This window comes from Aulonocara stuartgranti (assembly GCF_965226115.1).
Source record: "Aulonocara stuartgranti genome assembly, chromosome: 15".
Classification (NCBI taxonomy): domain Eukaryota; kingdom Metazoa; phylum Chordata; class Actinopteri; order Cichliformes; family Cichlidae; genus Aulonocara; species Aulonocara stuartgranti.
In genome coordinates, this window is record NC_138951.1 from 16,186,530 (window position 1) to 16,205,678 (window position 19,149).

The 19,149-nt window shown below is 38.9% G+C and overlaps 1 protein-coding gene across 9 annotated transcripts in view; it reads right to left on the bottom strand.

The window, feature by feature from the left end:
* Positions 1 to 19,149, bottom strand: part of ptprk (protein tyrosine phosphatase receptor type K) — a 105,128-nt gene that overhangs the window by 49,751 nt on the left and 36,228 nt on the right. For all 9 annotated transcript variants that reach the window (XM_082506816.1, XM_082506819.1, XM_082506815.1 and 6 more), the window contains 4 exons: positions 12,028 to 12,150; positions 6,151 to 6,311; positions 4,849 to 4,900; positions 4,692 to 4,750 (listed from right to left, as the gene is read on the bottom strand). In XM_082506816.1, the coding sequence (XP_082362942.1) occupies positions 4,692 to 4,750; positions 4,849 to 4,900; positions 6,151 to 6,311; positions 12,028 to 12,150 (395 nt within the window). The remainder of the gene's footprint in view (positions 1 to 4,691; positions 4,751 to 4,848; positions 4,901 to 6,150; positions 6,312 to 12,027; positions 12,151 to 19,149) is intronic.

A 19,149-nucleotide genomic window follows, 5' to 3' on the forward strand; every position in this document is an offset into this window, starting at 1 on the left:
GAAGTTGAATTTGCAAATGTAACAATTTGTGCACATAAACCGTGTATCAAAAACAGAAAATACAACAACAGGAAAAACAAAGTCAAAGCCTGAGAGAAAAGTAATCTACAAATGCTCTGTTTGCAAATCACAAGCCCCTTATGGTTATGAAATCAACTCTTTAGTACTGTTACCAGATCACAAATTGTTTTGATGCATCCTAAGTGCAGTGGAAGCTGCAAAGTGAGACTATTGCCATTTCAATTTGTTGTGAATATGAACAATTCAATCTTAAAGCAGGCTGAAAGTCACCGACAGCAGCTGGTGATGTGCTTTAAACTGGATAAATTCAAAACCGCCACCCTGAATGCCGCTGGATTTATACATTCTGCCCAACACGGCAGGGAGGATAAATGAGATACTTCCTCATGGATCATAGTAATCTCTTTGGGTACACAAAAATGGCTGCTAAAGAAATTATAGTATATACTGAAATCCAGTGTGGTAAGTCAGATAGCAAAGGGCTATGACCTCTCTGTTTGTTCTTTTTTCCCCATGCCTATTTTTGCTTTCCTTTCCTTTCCTACATCTGTCTGTTTTCCTTATGTTGTCAAACATCTGTGCATGTAACACATGATGAGAACTTCAGCAAAGGATGAAAAAAAAACCCCCAAAATAAATACATGAAATTCAATTTTCTTTTAGCTATGATAATAGTGTTGGCCTTGGGAGTTAAATTCAGTAAATCCATTGTACTGACATCCATGTTCCCCACAGGATAATTCCTAATTTCATTTTTGTGCTACCAGCAGGTCAATGATTGATAAATACTTCAAACACACAGAGTCACACATTAGAGGCATGGGAGGCTGCCATTAGCTGCCTTTCTACTGCATGAACAGCTCCCCGATCAGCCATTTAAGCCTTTTTCTTCATAGTGTTGGAAGATCCACAATACTTTAAACGTTATGTAATATTTGCAACAATTTTGACTGTGATGCCAAAAGCTATGACTAACCAATCTGTAAGACCAAAATCCTTTGCTGCTTGTTTTTTTTAAAGGAGTTTAATCAACGAGTATGTATGTAATGCACTTTTAGTTTCCCTAGAAAAGCTTCCAAAAAACCATTACTTCATGGTATAGGCCGCCTTAAAAGTGCTGGATAGTTGAAAACAGCTCATTCTTAAGGGTAGAACTAAAATGTGATTTGAGTACCATGACCTGGTGAAGGTAGTGAAAGTTTCAGCGTTATGGGAATGGCCTCGGATGAACTGGAAAAACAAACTTGTCGTGCTTGTTTTGATTCCCTTGGGGAATGGAAACGCACAGTGTTTGTTAATCCACCAGGACTTTACAAAGTATTTAAATGTAAGCTGATAATTGGGCAAAATAGATTATGTATATATAACTTTAAAATATAATGGGTGACCATTGGGTGACCATTATAAATCTGATGAAAATAAAAAAAACAATCTGTGGACATTCTTGCCGTGAACTAATTTCTCATGTGTTAGTATGATTGCTTGGAAGAAATAAGCAATCATGGCTGAGTAGGCAAATTACCTGCTTAACACTAAATAACACTGGCAAGCTAAATTTGTAGATTTTAAGTGGAGTCATAACAGTCAACAGGTGCTTCAACCTCCCTGCAGCTCACTAAGGATCTGAATTAGGAAAATCCACCTCATCGTAATCTCTCTCTTCTTCACTTCCTCCTCCTTGTCCATACGTTAGCCTTCCCAAGCCTTTTTCCCCTTTCTCTATTTCTCGCTTGCTGTCTGTTTTCTAACAGTGTTTATTTAGAAAGGAGCACCTAATGAACAGAAGAGAAGGGACAGGAGGAGAAAAGAGGAGGTAGCCATCAAAAAGAGAGGCAGAGGGAGAAAGAGAGCAAGGCAGTGAGCAGTTGTTGTCATTCATCACCTGTAAAAGGAAATCTGCCGTGAACTGTTTACCCACAGCTTATCATCTCCTGCTTGTCACACTCTCCCCCTCTCGGTCTCCCTGCCCTACCAATCTATCTTGTCTCTCTCTCCTATCATCTTTCACTCATAGCTCACTGCGGAGCCCAGCAGAAAGACATCAGCTGACTTTTAATACCTTCATCTCCGTCTTTCCTGTCTGCCAAGCTTTCCTGTCTGCCTGCCTCCTATACACCTGCATGTAGGTGCATGTATAAAAACATATAAACCAATGTTTTATGTTTATGCTTCAAGTCATTGAGGACGAACTCGGGTCACCACTCTGGGCAATGAATGTTCCCCAAATAAAGTGAATAAAATGAATCTTCTCAAATTATCTTAATACTTTTTCTTCTTACATAGCCTAAAGGAAATCTATTTAATATAGACATAATACTTAAATGAAATGTGTGGCTTAGGGCTGGCTCTTTACCAGCCTGCTATTCAAAAGTGAGATTAAAAAATCTTTAACAACCTTTCTGAATTTGCAGTGAGTGGAATCTAACCCACAGTATAGTCTGAGGTTTGTCTGTGGACATTTAGCTGAACAAATTATATCTTGGTTATGAACTTGTTTGAACCTGACAGAGAATGAAAGACTGAGTACACAAGGTCTGCCCATTGGTGTCCAATTAAATTTTAGCATTTAGGAACTTTAAAAGCAAGAAACTTGACATCAAACTTTTAAACATTTTCAAATCTCAGGCCAACTCTTTTGGCAGTGAAGCAAGTCTCTGCAGTCAAATCAAAGATTATAATCAATTTTTTGAGCTGGTCTCAAATCTACACTCTGCTAATGTTTGTGTACTCATGAGTGTGGTATTGAAAGGATTTTCATCATGCCCAGGGACATGTGGCTTGGGTGCAAGTCATTTTACCTTCTTGTAAAAGTTAATTGTCTACCATAAAGCCATTTGAATTCATATTCTTATATTGGATTGCGGTCACCTCTGATACATACAGGGGGTCAAACACTCACTATCTGACCAATCCAATCAGTGTAGAGCAGGTTTATTGCTTTCTGAAATGTTAAAGCCTACATCATTACTCCAGAGTACGTCACTCAGATACAGTTTATGCATGCATGGCCATTGAATCAAACATGTTTAACCTCCTAGGACCTGGCGTCCACATATGTGGACATCACATTTTGGGTTATTTAGACCAAAATACTCAATTTTGCTCTACAAGGGCCTGATATCCACTTATGAGGACATTATACTGCTACTGTTCTATCAAAATTTTAAACGAATGTCCTCATATGTGGCTCTGATTTTTCATAAAAACAAAAATAAGGTAAAAAAAAAATCTGGTAATTCTTTGTTTTTACATTCATTGGGCCCCAATATACCCAAATATCAAAGAGAAATTAAAAATGCATGCTGTGGAAGAGTTCGGGTCTTAGGAGGTTAAAGCTGCAGGGAAGGAACATTTTCATGTGACTTTATAGCCCAAAGATTAATAAATGTAAATTGTGTTTGGGCACTGTTTCTGTATATATATCATATGAATTAACGCATAAGGTAATTTAAGTTCCTGTGAGAAAATGAGTCTTAAAATATCTTGTTTTGTCTGACCAAGAGCTCAAAACTCAAGATTTACTGTCACGTTTAAAAAAAGATAAATAAAAACAAAACACATCACTTAAACCACCAATCCTTGGAATATATTTTTACTCTGATATCAAACTGTCACCAGATATTATTATCTTTATATAAAGTTCTTTCTTCACTGCATTGTGGAGATCTAGAAACGGTTAAGATTGTTAAGTTTTCAGTTGAAATAAAGAGCCAAGAAAGACAAAATGTTTAAGAGGACTACAAGGTCTTCTTAAACTGTGCTATGTGGCTTTGTCTGCATTTCATACATGCATCTGTTGTTGCATGCGACAGGTCTTCCCCTGGTGAAACGAGTCTCATTACAGCTGAAGCTAAAGTGCTAACAGAGAAACATGTTCCAACATGATAAAATAGCTTCATACTCTGAAATCCAATAACCTGTTTCCCAGCCTCAAAACCTATATAATCCTTGGCAAACCTGGATGATTATGTTCCAATTAAAACATGTTGACACACGAGTTTCATGCTGGTGATCTCCGCTGGGGGGGACTGGGCTCCAGATGGGCCATTTGGAGGATGTTCTTACACTTTGCTTTATAGTAATATTACACAGTCCTCTGGCTGTGTGTGTTAACATGATCAGTGTGTGTATGGAGCTACAACGCTCAGCCTGTAATGTACACACATGTCTGAACACCACCCAACGACGCGCACAGATCAAGTTGACTGACATAAATTAAGAAAAAGGAAGAGACAAATATGCACATAAGATCAGTATAATGCAACCTACAACAATATTCCTGCAATAGATTTTCCTATGTGAATCTCATGTTCAGGGTCAAGTCAGACAGCTGCTCATTAAAAACACATAAACAAGACCATAGGGCAATAACAACAATGTCAGTGTCCAGCATGGCGACACACCCCTATGCGTGCAAACACGTGTACACATAAACACACACCCGGCTGGTCTTTCTAAGTGTCTTTCTAGCCTAATCGCCACCTCCTGAGCCTCAGTCAACACAAATAAATCAGCTGCCTGCCTCACAGCACGTGTGTGTGTTTGCCTTTATTTGTGTGTGTCTGTGTGACATCTGCGTTTTCACATCAGTTTGACAGAAAGTAAAGAACTATGCATGATAGTGGGATGTTCTAACTGTGTAGTTGCTGTTTGTTATTTTACCGATTTACCTGATATTCATTAGGCCAGAACGTGGAAACGGCAAGTTCAGCTCTCAGCCACTCTTTACCTGGACAACGACATCAGGATCAAAATAAGCCATTATAAGCAATAATGCATAAACGCTGAATTGAATCAGATTAAGCACTGCTGTGAGCTAGTCTTTACCGGTGTAGGACGTCACATTCCATATAGGGTTAGCCAAGGGACCCTTGTTCACCTAGAAATCAAACAGAACCACAATCAGTCACAAAATAGTTTACACAAAAATGAACCTATAAGCATGCAGTGCACTGCAATTCATGATTTATCCACAGAGGCCCCTTTTACATTCCAGTCAGGCATCTTTTTCTTGGTTTATTACAGCTCACCTGGCTCTAGCCAGGAAATTCCAAAGAAACTACAATCTAATCTTAATGTGTTTTCTAAGAACATTCACACACAGAAAAAAGAAAAGAATAGGATCAGGAGACAGAGGTGTTATGGAAATAACTGTGGAATAGACTGTCAAAGCACCAGATATGTGAATGTACTTCTCCATATTATTTAAATAAAACAAATAACAATGTTATTTTGAAATAAACGTGAGACTGCATGTGTGTTGCTTTAAAAATCATGTTTAATTGTGAAATGAAAGTGTTGGTTAAAGCAAGGCAATCAGCAGCCTCTATTGCATGTTAGCTGCAATAATTGCGGGGATGTTTCATAAAACTAAAACCAAGAATTTCCAATAAATCTAGTATTCTTTTGCTTTGTTTTCTTCTGTCCTGTTTTGTTTTAAATGGAGAGGCTTTGGTCACCATCTGCTTTTGTGACAAACAAACTCCTTTAATTAATTTAGAATAATGCAATCCAGCTTGGGCTCTATAATATGTAGCCTCAGAGAATGTACACTGCTGTATAGTGGCTGGTGGAGGTGTACATTTGGTCTTGATTCAGCTGGTTTGTTTACTAATTAGAAAAATCCAAATAAATATAACCGTCAGTTAATTGAGGTCTACTATGTTTTTCTGTTTTCTGGTACATATTAACTCTACATAGCTGGGCATAAACATGGCCAAAGTTGCAAATAATGATGTCACCATATGTACAGGTAATCCATGTGAGCTAACAGCTCTGTCCCTGAGTTACTTTAAACTAGCAGTTTTGCTAGCACTTTATTTTTTACTCTTATATCTGGATGATGTCAGAGAGGGCTTACAACATCAACGGGCTCTCTCGGGTACACATCTGCCGTTAAAACTTATTATGAGGGCCAGTAATGCTCAGATAGTTTCAGATCCCAGCTAAAACAACGGGCTGCGCCAAGACCCAGTATAAGATAAAAAAGGATTATTTTAAACTGTGAATCATGCAAAGTCGCACTGGCTCAGAAATAATAAGAGGTAGTTGGGAATGAGCATCATGGGGTCCCTTAAGACAATTAACTACTACATATCCAATCTACTCTACTAGATCGGATCTCAGTACCTTCACCAGGACGTTGAGCGTGCCAGGGCTGGAGCCATCGGGGCTACTGAGGAGATAGTTGAAGTCGATACAGTGAGTATCATTCTCCTTCATGACTGGCAGCTGAAACCTGGCTTTTTCTCCAACATCATACTGCGAGACGTCAACATACATGTAGGAACCTGCGTGAAAGGAAAGAAACATAGGACTTTAACCACAGTTGGAAAGCAAACAATGCAGCAATTTTAAATCTGACCGGATCAAGAGCAATGAATTGCTCATTTTGTTTGCAGCTGCGTGTGCTTGTGCCAACACATACCTTCAAAAATTCAGTGCTTGAACAGACTAGCAAGGATGCCCTCTGAGGGGCTAGTTAGTGTGTAGACAGTGAAACTATGACTGCATTTGCCACAAAGAGTGGGCTGTATGTACCTACATGAGCATCCAACCGCTTCTGTACAAGGTTATAACAGTCTAAAGTATTTAGAAACTTTAAAATAATATTTTGCACTGTTTTTTGTTTGTTCTAATAATACTCCCCTGTAGAAGTTACCTTCTACTCAGCAGTCCTTTTAGAAATAACGGAGAAACTGCAGCAGTACATTCAGCTGAACGAGTCTATAAAAGTGACCTGGCACAAGGTTGGAAACAAATAATAATAATTGGAAGATGTGCAACAATTGGAATGACGCATAAAGAGGGAACTAAATGTCTGCAGCTTCTTCACAAGAAACCAGAGCAATACCTGGAAGAAGAATGGATAAATGATGCACCACTTTTTAATATACATAAGTGACTAGACAATGCTTTTATGGCAGGAAACAAACTCTGCTGTATCCCCATTTGAGGAACTGGAACCTCCAAATTGTCACAATAGATTTCGCACTCTGATTTCATGATTAGTGGTTGATTTGATTTCCTAGCAGTTCTCTGGGTGATGCTTCTCTGTTTTCACTTCTGTTGTTTACTTTATTCTGGCCCCTTCAACACCGAATTCACACACAAATCAGTTACTTTTGTTATGCTAACACAATGGCACACTGGAGAAATGTTTCATTCTCTACAACATCAGCAAGCCAAGAATAAATATACTTCAGGTACTTCGCTAGCCTACTGAGTACTATACATGATACACCATTACAGCTGACTGAAGGGAATAATCTGGCTGTACCAACAGGACAGACAAACTGTCCTTCCAGATGTTCTAGTAATCAGCTCAGACCCGAACCAGATGTTGATGCAATGAAATATGATAAAATGTGATCCTGCTCTGCATGATGTTTAATCTCACAATCTCACATTAGCTCATCACAAATTCAGAGAAACGATCCCATGGTAACGATTAAGTCTAATTCCTTGAAACGTATATTGTTATATTTGTTTTGAATATGCAATTCGTATTAATCACCTATGAAGAAAAATGTATATTATCATAAATTGGATATCTTTGGGTTTGAAATACTTGGCTATTGAAATTAATTCATTTGCAGATGTAATCCTAAATAGAATAGAATAGAATAGAATAGAATAGAATAGAATAGGACAGTATAGAATTAAATACAATTAAATAAAGTCAAATTGGATAAAACCCTACATTCTATAAAATGCCCCTGGTTAATTGTATTTGCATATTAGACTATACATAATATGTACTATATAATGGTTTCTAGACAATAGCGCTTATCACTTATTGTTTAGCTAATCTACTGTGAGAAAACACATCTCTCTGCAGAATGGAGCAGAACATAACAGGCTTTGAACGGATGCACACAAACATGTGGAGACACGGACATGTGTGCGCACATGCATACACATGCACACACATGCACATCAGCTTCTCAGTACCCCAGTTATCGTTTTGGCTGTTCTTTTCTTTTTATCTCTGCGCTTTTTTCTGCCATGCAGGTATTAGAATAATCTCACTTCTTGGTTCTGAATGTCACAAACAAAACCCAAAATGACTCCAGCCAAACTGGACTACAGCCAATCAGACTGGAAACAAAACAAGGCCGGCACCGATTTCCTCTCTATCTAAATCTGCTGCAAAATGAACATATAATGGACATCACTCCCTTTATTTTGTTTTTTTCATTTGTGCCACTGACGCTAAGATGGTGACTTGAAGAAAAGAGCCTTTAAGATGGCTGCCAAGATGATGTGCCAGCTAAAAATACTCCTATCAGTCAGAGACCCAGATATGTCACAACACAAACAATGTTGCAAAATATAACCTTTAGCACTTCAGCTAATCAAAGCGCTGCTTGCTACAAAAATATAACAGGAAAAGGATTTAGTATAGGTTGAAAACAGCTGAGTAATATGTGACAACAGTGTCTGTTTACTGAAATAATTCCAACATATATTTTAGAAACCACATGAATATCAGTCGATTACACCAGAACAATGACAAGACCTAACCTGGCACAAAAGCTGCATTTGAAAACATGAGTAATAATGAAAGACTCACTGCACACAAAACTGATGCTACACCGCTACACCCATGCTAAGCAAGCACCTTATGATGCCAAGAACATCTGACACTTGAGGTTTGTTTTTAAAATGGCTGATTCTTTTGAATGGCTAAAGTCTAAAATGGCCGGTAAAAGGGTAATGACACAAGATAATTAAAGATGAGACTAAAATACCGCTGTGATAGCCTTGAGCCCCAGATATGTCGCAACAAGAACAACAGTAGCAGGGCAGACTGGGGACAGTATTCTCCAGCAAAACAATAACAGCTAGCTGCTGGAATAACAGCTAATGGGGTATTTTCATTTTTAGCATTTTAAGGCACCAATCAAGATGCGTGAGATGTCAAATACCCTTCCACAGTAACACATGCTCTTCATTCATAGGAAGGAAGATCACTGCACAGACTACAGATTATGTAGCCTGGAGTCAAACATGGAGTTAATTTCATTTTTTCTTTTCACTTCAAGACACAGCTTGCATCTCCAGAGACCATGCTCAGTTTTCTATACATATAAGCAACAGTGGAAATTACATTTCCACTCCCTTTTCTGACTATAATTCATTATTTTACTGACACCTTATGCATTGCCTTATAATTCTGAAATTTAATTAGCACTTCTATCTTAATTTGTTGCTTTAAAAATGTCCCCATATTGTTATAATTTTTAATTAAACTGCATACTACTTTTGTGAAGGTTAACACTCACGTCTTGTAGGAACTGTGTCATAAAGGTTGGATTTATTGGTCATTTTAAGTATTTTATAACGGTGTTGCTGCCTTCTTCATTATTTGATCATTATTAAAACATTTAGTGCACATGAGACCAGCTTTGGTGCATTTTAAATGCCTCCCCTCCTTATTAGATAGCACACACTGATAAACATGAGAGACATGGAGAGAATGGCATGCCAAATAGGTTTTGAGTGGTACTGGCTGACAACATTATGAGTCAAGAGTATCTGCTTTAGTCCACTGAGCCACAGGGCCCCTGCCCATGAATGTTCAACTGGCACAATGCACATTGCCAGAGTAGCTTGTAGACCCTGCCATGGTGACTAGTGCCAACAGTGACCCCCGGAGACATTACATAGAAGAGTTTTATCTCTTATTACAAACACTGCAATGTCAGTACTGCCATAAGCACAAATGGTGATTAGCAACTGGCACAAATCATTGTGGGTTATAAGGAACAAAAGTATCATTTTTGTCACTGCTATAACTCTAAAAGGATTCTGTGTAACTCCCCTAGTAGATGACTCCTTTTATTCTGCCCTTACCTTTGACAAAATAAACCCCCTGATGTACTAATCAGTGAAAAAAGTCACTCCCAAAGCGCTTTGGGAACTCTTAACAACTCCCCAAATAATGGGATTGGTATTCCTTTGTTTTCAGGGGTCAGAACCCAAAAGACTTTAATGCCACTCCTCTTAAATCAAGCCATGCCCTCAGGGAGATTGTAGTTAGCCAGACCAGAGTATTAAATTACTGGTGGCTAGGATAGCTTGAGAAAACTATTCTAATAATAGACATTACTAAAGTTTCCCTGGGCATGGCACTTAAGCAACCAACTCAACCCCTCACCCATTTCCCTTAACTCCTTCCAAAAAGAAACCTAGCCAAGTGCTGCATCTGTAATCCCCTCTAGCAACCTCGTTTTCCATCCACTGCACCACTGTTCCACACCCCACTGGCATTATTAACACATCAAATGTCAGTTCATGCTCCCATACCTTTAGGCAAGGCTCTGAACCTCCCCTTTAGCAACCAACATCTCCAAACCATTAACCTGCTCTGCCATCCCCATGCCCCTGCTCGTTCCACTAGCTTCAACAGCCATTAATGCTATGTTAATTGCAGCCATTACCTCTGCACTCTTAGGCAAGGTATTTAACCTCTTCAGGCTGCCAACGCTGCCCTCTCAGCACAGTGACACCACTTGGTATTAATAATGCTAAATGATAGACTTTGGCTTTGTACCACTGGGCACCACACTCTTGTGTCAGTGCTTAATTACATGCAAGACCACACATGCACGACACACAAAGTGGGTCTTTGTGTGTGAAAATTGTAAAAAGTCGACTTTTAAATGAACCTTTCTCTAAATGTCAGCGAGCCTGGGTTGTCATGAAGATAAGTCTGAGAGATAAATACCAGCACTGCATTGTCATGGAAACAAAATCCTAATCTTCCACAACAGAGGAAGAGGAGAGGTCAGAGGAAAGAAGTGGTAAGAGAAGAGGGTGAAAAGAATCAAGGTAACGTGAGATCAAAAAGACAAGGAAAGGAAAGGAGAAACAATGCTGAGAAGCAAACTATGTTTGTGGTGCTACACTGCAACACAGTTTCCTTAATGTGGTTAGGTTCATACTTCCACTTGACATTCTTACTCTGTGGTTTTTTGTAAAGCTAGTTACCATTTCAACATTGCATAGCTGGTTACTGTTATAACATTTTGGTTTTAACATTGTAAAGCAGGCAACCTTCCCTGTTCCCTGCCGTTGATTAATGACCTCATATTCTGTTAATTAGACCCTCAGCCCTGAGGCAGAAAGATTTAATTTCCCCTTCATCATCATCATGAAGAAAAAAAACAACTGATTAGAGAGGAGAGGAGAGGAGAGGAGAGGAGAGGAGAGGAGAGGAGAGGAGAGGAAAAAGCACCAAGAACTTGTACAGTGATATATACATATTCCATTAAAGTAAAAGTCAGTCAATCAGCTCCTACTTCAGCCAGAGTACAAAACTAGTATTATCAGCAAAATAAACTTAAAGCATCAAAATGAAAGTATGTGATCTGCAGAACACCGATGCATCAATATGTAAGAAGCATTTTGCTGCGGCAGCTGCCCGAGGTAGAGCTAGTTTTATACTGCATACGCTTCGGTCATTTAGTCCAGTTATTCCCAGCCTAGGGGCTGACCCCCTCCAAAAGGGAGCAAACTACATCTGCAGGCTCATGGAATGATTAATTGAGAGGGGAAAAAGCTGCTCTGCAAAATTATTTTTGCTTTTTTGAAATATTGGGTAATTCTGCATCAGAATTAGGCTTGTATAGTTGTTTAAATGAAACCACCTGAGAAAATTTGACAAAAAATGTAGCTGCTAACAACTCAGTGAAACATTTTTTAGGGGAAAGCAACCAAAAAAAAACAACAACCAAAAGTTGCAAACCGCTGTTCATAGTTCAGCATATACACGATGTGATTATCAGAAGTTGACGGATATAGTTGGGATATAGCAGAGCAGTAATAATCCTGCATAATAAATGTGCTGCAGTAATAAGAAGAAATTACATCTAAAAAATGGTGAAACTCGAAAAAGAGCTCAAGCACTTCAAACTGCATTAAACAATAAGCTGCTTTCCACACTTTGAGGTGATGAAGTAGGAGATGACAAACATGAGGGGAAAGGAATTTGAGCTTCACCTTGTGGCAGGTGTGGTGAGACATATGGCAATTCCTGGGTGTTGATGTGCGTCCAGTCAAAGTCATCGTAAGGATCTTGTTGGTAGTCACACTGAGAGAAGCCCTCATCAAATGTACAACTTCCTGCAGAAAAGAGAAACAACAAAACGTAGTTAAATTTACAAAAAGACAAAGATGAAGTTTGTTGCCTTGACTGAGTAAGCGAACACATTTTTTTAAACTTGACTTTGAGTCATGTTTCAAACCTTTCTTTTGTGCTTTTTTATATGTGTGCGGTTGTCTCAGCTCATTAAAAAACCACCAAAGTCTGAGCTCCGACACTTATCACTCAGGGCCACTTAGGATCACCTCTGACTCAGCCAGCAGAGCCTTCAGCTGATCATCTGAGCCCATCGCCACAGCCTTGGGACAACCATGTGTGAGCTGACCGCCTCTGGCTCCGCCTAAACAGGAAGTTGCTCTAACACAGATAGACATCACTTGTCCCTGACAGCTAACTGAACCAATCAACTTAAAATGATATGCAGTTTGTTCTGGCTATATTGCTGATAGGAACAGCATTCAGGCTACTACTTGCTATCTGATTCATTGGCCTAGCAGTTATGCGCAGCTTGTGTTAATAAAATGGCCAGAAGAGACGTGGCTAAGAAAAGCCAAAATGCCATCTGATTCAAGTCTCTGGTAGTTAGTGGTCACAGAGACGTGTCCTTTGTGCCCTTTTTTTTATTTCCCACTGTTGAGATGGATAAAGTCTACTATGAAAAATGAAATCACAATACATTTATTAAGTTAGACATCTATATTCACGTTAACTTATGATGAAACGAAACTGTTTGTAATTAAAATGTTAGTAGGCGCTCGGAAACAAATACTGTAGCATTTAAAAAGATCTTAAATATCATTTATAAAAAGCAGCCACTGTTTGCCTTGATTATCACTTGACAATGACTTTGTTTAGGCAAGATTTAACCTTATTTTAAAACCTCAATTTCATGAAGTATAATAGCATATTTATATTCAAATCACTATACTACAAAATAAATACACAAAGGAAGAAGGAATGAGTGAGCAAGCCACCATGAAGCACTATCAGCAACCAGGACTGCCAGCTACATAAATCTCCTAGCCTTCAGTTAGCGGTACAGCTTTGCTACCTGTGTCCTAGAGCAAACTGTGGTGGCTGTGATGGAGAGCAGAACGACAGGCCCTCAGATACCCCACTGATCTGAGCTCCCGCTACAGAGGCATACCAAGAGGTGACAGCCGCCGCCGGAGGAGAAACAAGTTAACATCAAACTAAGCGACTGTCTTCAACTGCTGGCTGCACGGCTGGATGTGACTCACAGCCTTGGCGAGGCACTGGATCACATTCCTCTCGGCATCATTCTTTAAACCAACCTCTCTTCGTGCAGTTCAGTTCACTCCCATTCAGTTCAATTAAGTCTTTGTCATGGCAAGTCACCTCCGGTCACTGTGCAAAAACATGCAGGGACATGTGCACACACAGCACAATAAAAAAAAAACTACTACTACTATACATTAAATTAGATATAGAAACTCTTTGTTGTCGTGCACAGCATTTGTGTGTTTGTTTGTGTAAAACTCCTGTCTTCCGCAGTGTGCGAGTCAGTTTGCATCTTGCTGTCATGTAACTTTCTCTGCATGTGTTAAAAATGTGTTTTTACGTGCATGGAAGTATCCCACATCTACAAACCTGCATGCATTCAAACCGAACACTGAACAAATAAAGAACTAAACACCCAGTGCCATACATCACACATAACAAGTTACACAAATGGACTGGAGAAGAAGAAAATGTTGATCTGTAAAGCGAAGTGTAAGTGTGTTTGCTGTCCCTGACTGCCTCCATACAGTGTGGTCTGGAAAATAACTTCCTGTTTTATCAAAACTGAGTGACAAAAATCAGAAACACAGCTTCTTTCCCGCAGTTTCTTTGTGTAGTTATTACTCTATACTATGTATCTCAGTAATTCTTTTGACTGGAAACTACAATGAATAAATGAAATCTGTGTAATAGCTTGTTTTGTCAGTTTTCTATATATCATACACTGCTACGTTGTGACACTGCAGATGCACTTAGCCTTGGTTTACCTGCTACAGCGTTTGTGTAGCCCTTCTTTTATTCACTGACACTACAGAGAACGTACAATAGCAGCTTTATTCAGGTTCTTCTGTGGAATTTCTACCTTTGAGTACAGAAGCATTTGATTTAAACAAGCTGTGTTTTAAATGTGTTTCATGAGTTTTTAATTGTGTACACATAAAAGCCCAGCATTCCACTCGGCTCTGATACAAGCCGTGGTACAAGAGGTATTTTACCTTGGCTTAGCAGTGAAGAAAAAATGTCCTAGTTTTAAATTCAGCTTTACAGGCCATATTAAATCAACATTTTCAGTTGGAGAGCACTTCTCTGTCCTTGTTTGCACACCTCTGAAAGATATTCACTCACTCACACGCACACGAGACGGTAACATACTAAACAAAATGTCTGTTTTTGTGTGTACGCGCTGAAAAGGGGCCTGCAAAAACTAAATATGTGCGAAAGTGTCTGCACATACACAAACCTCACGCTAACCCGCCCACGTTCTCAGTTAACACTTCTCCCTTTCCTAAATGTCCTGCCAACCTAAACCAACACACACATCAGCAGACACATGCATCTGACAGCAAATCCTTGTTGCCAATAATGAGATGAGCAGACTTTGAACTACTCTTTTGCCTCAGCTGAAACACTCAGCAGCAAAATGATGAGCCATGTTTTGCTCAAATGTTGTAGGGACTTGAGCCAATCTGTTTTTTTATACTTTAACGTAATGTCAAATGTCAAGAATTACTGACCTCTATTTTGTGTTTGGTGTGCTCTGCTAGTGGTAAATGCTGAAATTAAACATGCAGTAATTGATTTCTTGGGTAATAAGGGCAGCATAGCATCAACTTTTAAATTGATGTGGTAACTTGTTAGTGAACAGATGCCTGTTTACCCTTCAGTAGATAGTTAGCAACATCATCATTTATTCCGAGTCGACTTCTGGCCCCCTGATGAATGTAAATTTGATATTCACTCTCCTTTTTAGTTCTGACTTTGGTTAGCATTTCCCTCTGGGAAATCTCTGGCTTCTTAGCTGCTAAAAGTATTTTCAGCTAGCCGCTACTTCTGCTTGTCTGCCTTTTGTTGCTGAGCAGTTTGTGAATGTTGGGTGTTTACGGCATCTTCAGATGAAACAGCTGAATCTCGTGACCAAAAACAAAGCAATGAGTTCACTCAGAGTGAAAACAAAACAGCTGAGCTGCTGACTGGAAAACCAAAACAAGCTCAAAGACAGAAGATGAGGGGAGCAGAAATATATGGATCGCTGGCTTTGTCACAAATAATGACCAGCTTTCACGTTCTCATCATTACTGCTCGGTCCCCAAATATTGTCCTCCTTTTTTTGTACATCATATTGTTTCCTCTTCTATTTGAGTCTATGGCAGCTCTTAGAACTGTATCATAAAACAACTGAAAGGCACTGTTGCCATCTTGGATTGTGAAATCGAGGATTGGCGAGTTCTCTGGAACACCACACATGCCAAATTTAAAGAAGCTATGACCTCAATTTCTGACATTTTGGATCCTTAGCTATAATGAATTATATGAAATACTTCATATTAAATATTGAAATATTAATTTTTTCCCACAGGTAATTATTTTTTCCAGTCTTTGCCTCTGATTAAGAATGAAAAAAAAATTAATCCCAAGCTTAAGACATGCCACCTTCCATAATTCTCAGTTTTCTTTTCAAGCTTCTCTAAAAGCTTTTCCCAGCCTATACCAGGACTGCAAAAATAATCTTCAGGAAGGGCCTGACAAAAAAATTAAGAGATTGATTTTGTACTTTTCAAAACCCTTTGCTTTTTACACACTGCAGTGTTGTCAATATATATATATATATATATATATATATATATATATATATATATGTGTTGAACAAAGGGTGCCCTGTAATAACTGTGATTAGTGTTTTACGTGTTGACATGATCTGATCACGTTGACCTGGCAGCTGTAAAACAGCTTACAATGAATATAATTGTTATGATTAGAAATACTGTGTGTGCTTCTATCTTACTACTACACTCTGTATGTGTTTGCTCGATAAAACTGTGTAACTATTTTGACAATTTTCAAAGTACATGTATATGCATGAGTTTGTGTCCAGATGGGTCATTATTGCCACCCTCTCCTCCATTCACAAGGACACGGAGAGAGCAAGAGAACCCAACTGCATGCTAATCACTTTATAATCAGCTTCTGTGATTGGCTGCCTCGCTAATGAAATAATGGTGACTCATTTGCATAATAAAATAATTAGAAGGACTTGATAAAGGCTCAAGGGCAGAGAGAGAAACAAAACCACACACACCTACACACAGAGATACACAGAGGCAGAGGGAAATGGGACAGCCACTATCTAAAAGACCGTTGAATGGCATCAGACAACATCTGCCACCGTCACTCAAAATCATTTTGTGGTGATTTGCATTGACCTCCACCTCTATAAGGTGAATCAGACAAAAGTCCTTTGACCAAAACTGTTTGAAAACACGTGTGCAGGCAGACCCCAGGGGGTCCCTTGAAAGGAAGAGGCCCATTTCTCAATTACTAGTTAAGATCGAGATTATTAGCTGGCATTGGCAAAAACGTGAAACAATAGACAGTTTGATTAGCTTTTGCTTTAATTTGATCTACCCGATCTGCAGAATAGGCAGTATTAAATCATATCTAACGGCTAAAGTTTGCTCAGATAAAAGTCTCAGGGACATGTTTAAATCAAATGAAGGTCTGAGATGTTTTTTTTAATATGTTCTCAAGATAATTCAGGAAATCTTGTTATGACAAAAGAAACCAAGAGAGAAATGATTATCAAATCAGTCAATACGAGTGTCCTTGTAACAAATTTATCCTCAGCTGACAAAGTTTCTCTGAAAAATGTGAGAATTTAACAGTGCAGGGTGGCCTTGGTTTTATTTAATAGTGTCAATTCAATAAACAACTAGAAAGTTGTTGTTATCAGTTGTTGTCAGTTGTTATAAAAGGCTGCATGATACAAAAACTAACTATGCGGTCTGAAATGTCTAACTAAATGTTTGCGGATTTTCAATGCCACTGAACATTGGGCTATGTTGCAATTTCTACAAAAGTCTTACAGACAGGTTTTGTTTGACTGCTGTCTCTATGGATGGATGTCTGAATCTTACTATGCAAAAATCTCTGTATATCTGCCAGCTCCTCAGATACGATCAGAAGATCAGAAGTTGAGCAATTAAAACTGGCACAAAGATACAGCTTACATATTATAACACCTTCCTATTTCCTAACAGCCATGTAGCAATGAGGGGAAATGAACCATCTCTAGTGTTTATGTACCGGCAACACCTCTTAAAAGCATTTTATCAGTGCCATTACAATACCACATCATTTAGCAAGTACTGAATGCACTCATTTTATGTACTTAATATAAAGTAGTGAACTACACATATGTTGCTCTTATATTAGGAAGTTTCTAAAACTTGGCAGTGTTAATTTTGTAAAGAAATGAGGACTTAACCACAATTAAAGACAAAACAACAGTACAATAAATGCCATTGTTCATGTACAGATATAAGGTTTAAGGTCTGTCACATCACATAGTATCATATCAGGATCTACATAAGGCTGGTTTTACGTGCAGAGTTCTGCATGCAAGGTATGCACTTTGTTTCTATCTTCTTACCTGTTTTATATTTCAGCGGATCAGAGGGCCATAACATCGCTACAGATCAGGTGACCCTCTGATCACAAGCTGAAATAAAGCAACATAAATCTGCTCAGGAATGTATAGGACTTAGAAGTTCAAGTGGTATCTTGGCTCTCACTAAGACAAACAATATACATTCTTTCTCCAATGTACGTGCAACAGAAGTCTTGATTCTCCCTCTCACTACTAAGTCTGTCTAGTATTTATCAGAAGAGCTCTGTTTCTGTCTGCAGGGATAGATATTATCACCAGAGAGGAGATAATACAACATGAGTGAAAGAGGGTGAAACAGAGGGAAAGGGTATAAAGATATGAAGGGAAGTTGAAGAGACAAGCTCAAAAAGAAACAGAGAAATTAATTTGGCGGAAATCACACCAGCCCTATTCAGAAGAGAAGAGAAGAGAAGAGAAGAGAAGAGAACTGTCTATTCGACAAATGGAAATTATTATTTTCAAGGACAATAATTACATTTACATCATTAAAAACCAATTCCAACCACCAGTAATCCTGTTTCCCACCAAATCATCACAATTTTGGCTTAGTCCAGTTAATAATTACATTAGCTCACCCGAATCTATAATCACATGTGGCTTTGTGGCACATTTCATACCAATGAATCACTACAGTGCTTTCAGTTTTTAGCTCTAATGTGCCAGAGAAGCTGAAGTAAAAGGAGGAATTAATGCAAAAGAGGCAGCATACCATCTATGTTGTAGTGTTATACAAAAAACCCTTTATAACATGTTTTTGGTATTCCACTATGATAAAGTATATTCCTGTTTGTTGCTTTTAATCTGTGTGCACTGTGCAGCCCTGATGCTTACCACCTCAAGGACACTAATAAAGTTGTACCTTATCATTTACTTTCTGTGTGTCTTCTCTACTTTTTTTGTTCTCTCGCTGCCTCTTGTTCTCTCTCACCCTCTCTGAGAATAGGTGAAATTAGCCTGAAATGATACAAGGTGACATCAGAGAGACTGACACACACACACACACACACACCACACACACACTGGCTCGTCACGGTTCAGTGGCCCTTGCAGCGCAGCGCGACGCCATCAAAGCCGAGACCCATATACACACACCTCGACTGTTAAACATACACAGTGGCACGCGCAATCGCTCACGCAAACGCGCACGACTTGTGTAGCAACACACAGGCATGTGCACACCGTCACACACAGCCCGACACTCGTGCATGCACAAACTCAGAGCAGTAGTTTAATTGGAAGTGCTGAAGGCTGAAGAATTTTCTCCTTCATCTCACAATGCTGTAATTGAATCTGAGACGTGTGTGTGAGTGCGTGTGCATGTGTGTGTAGGTGT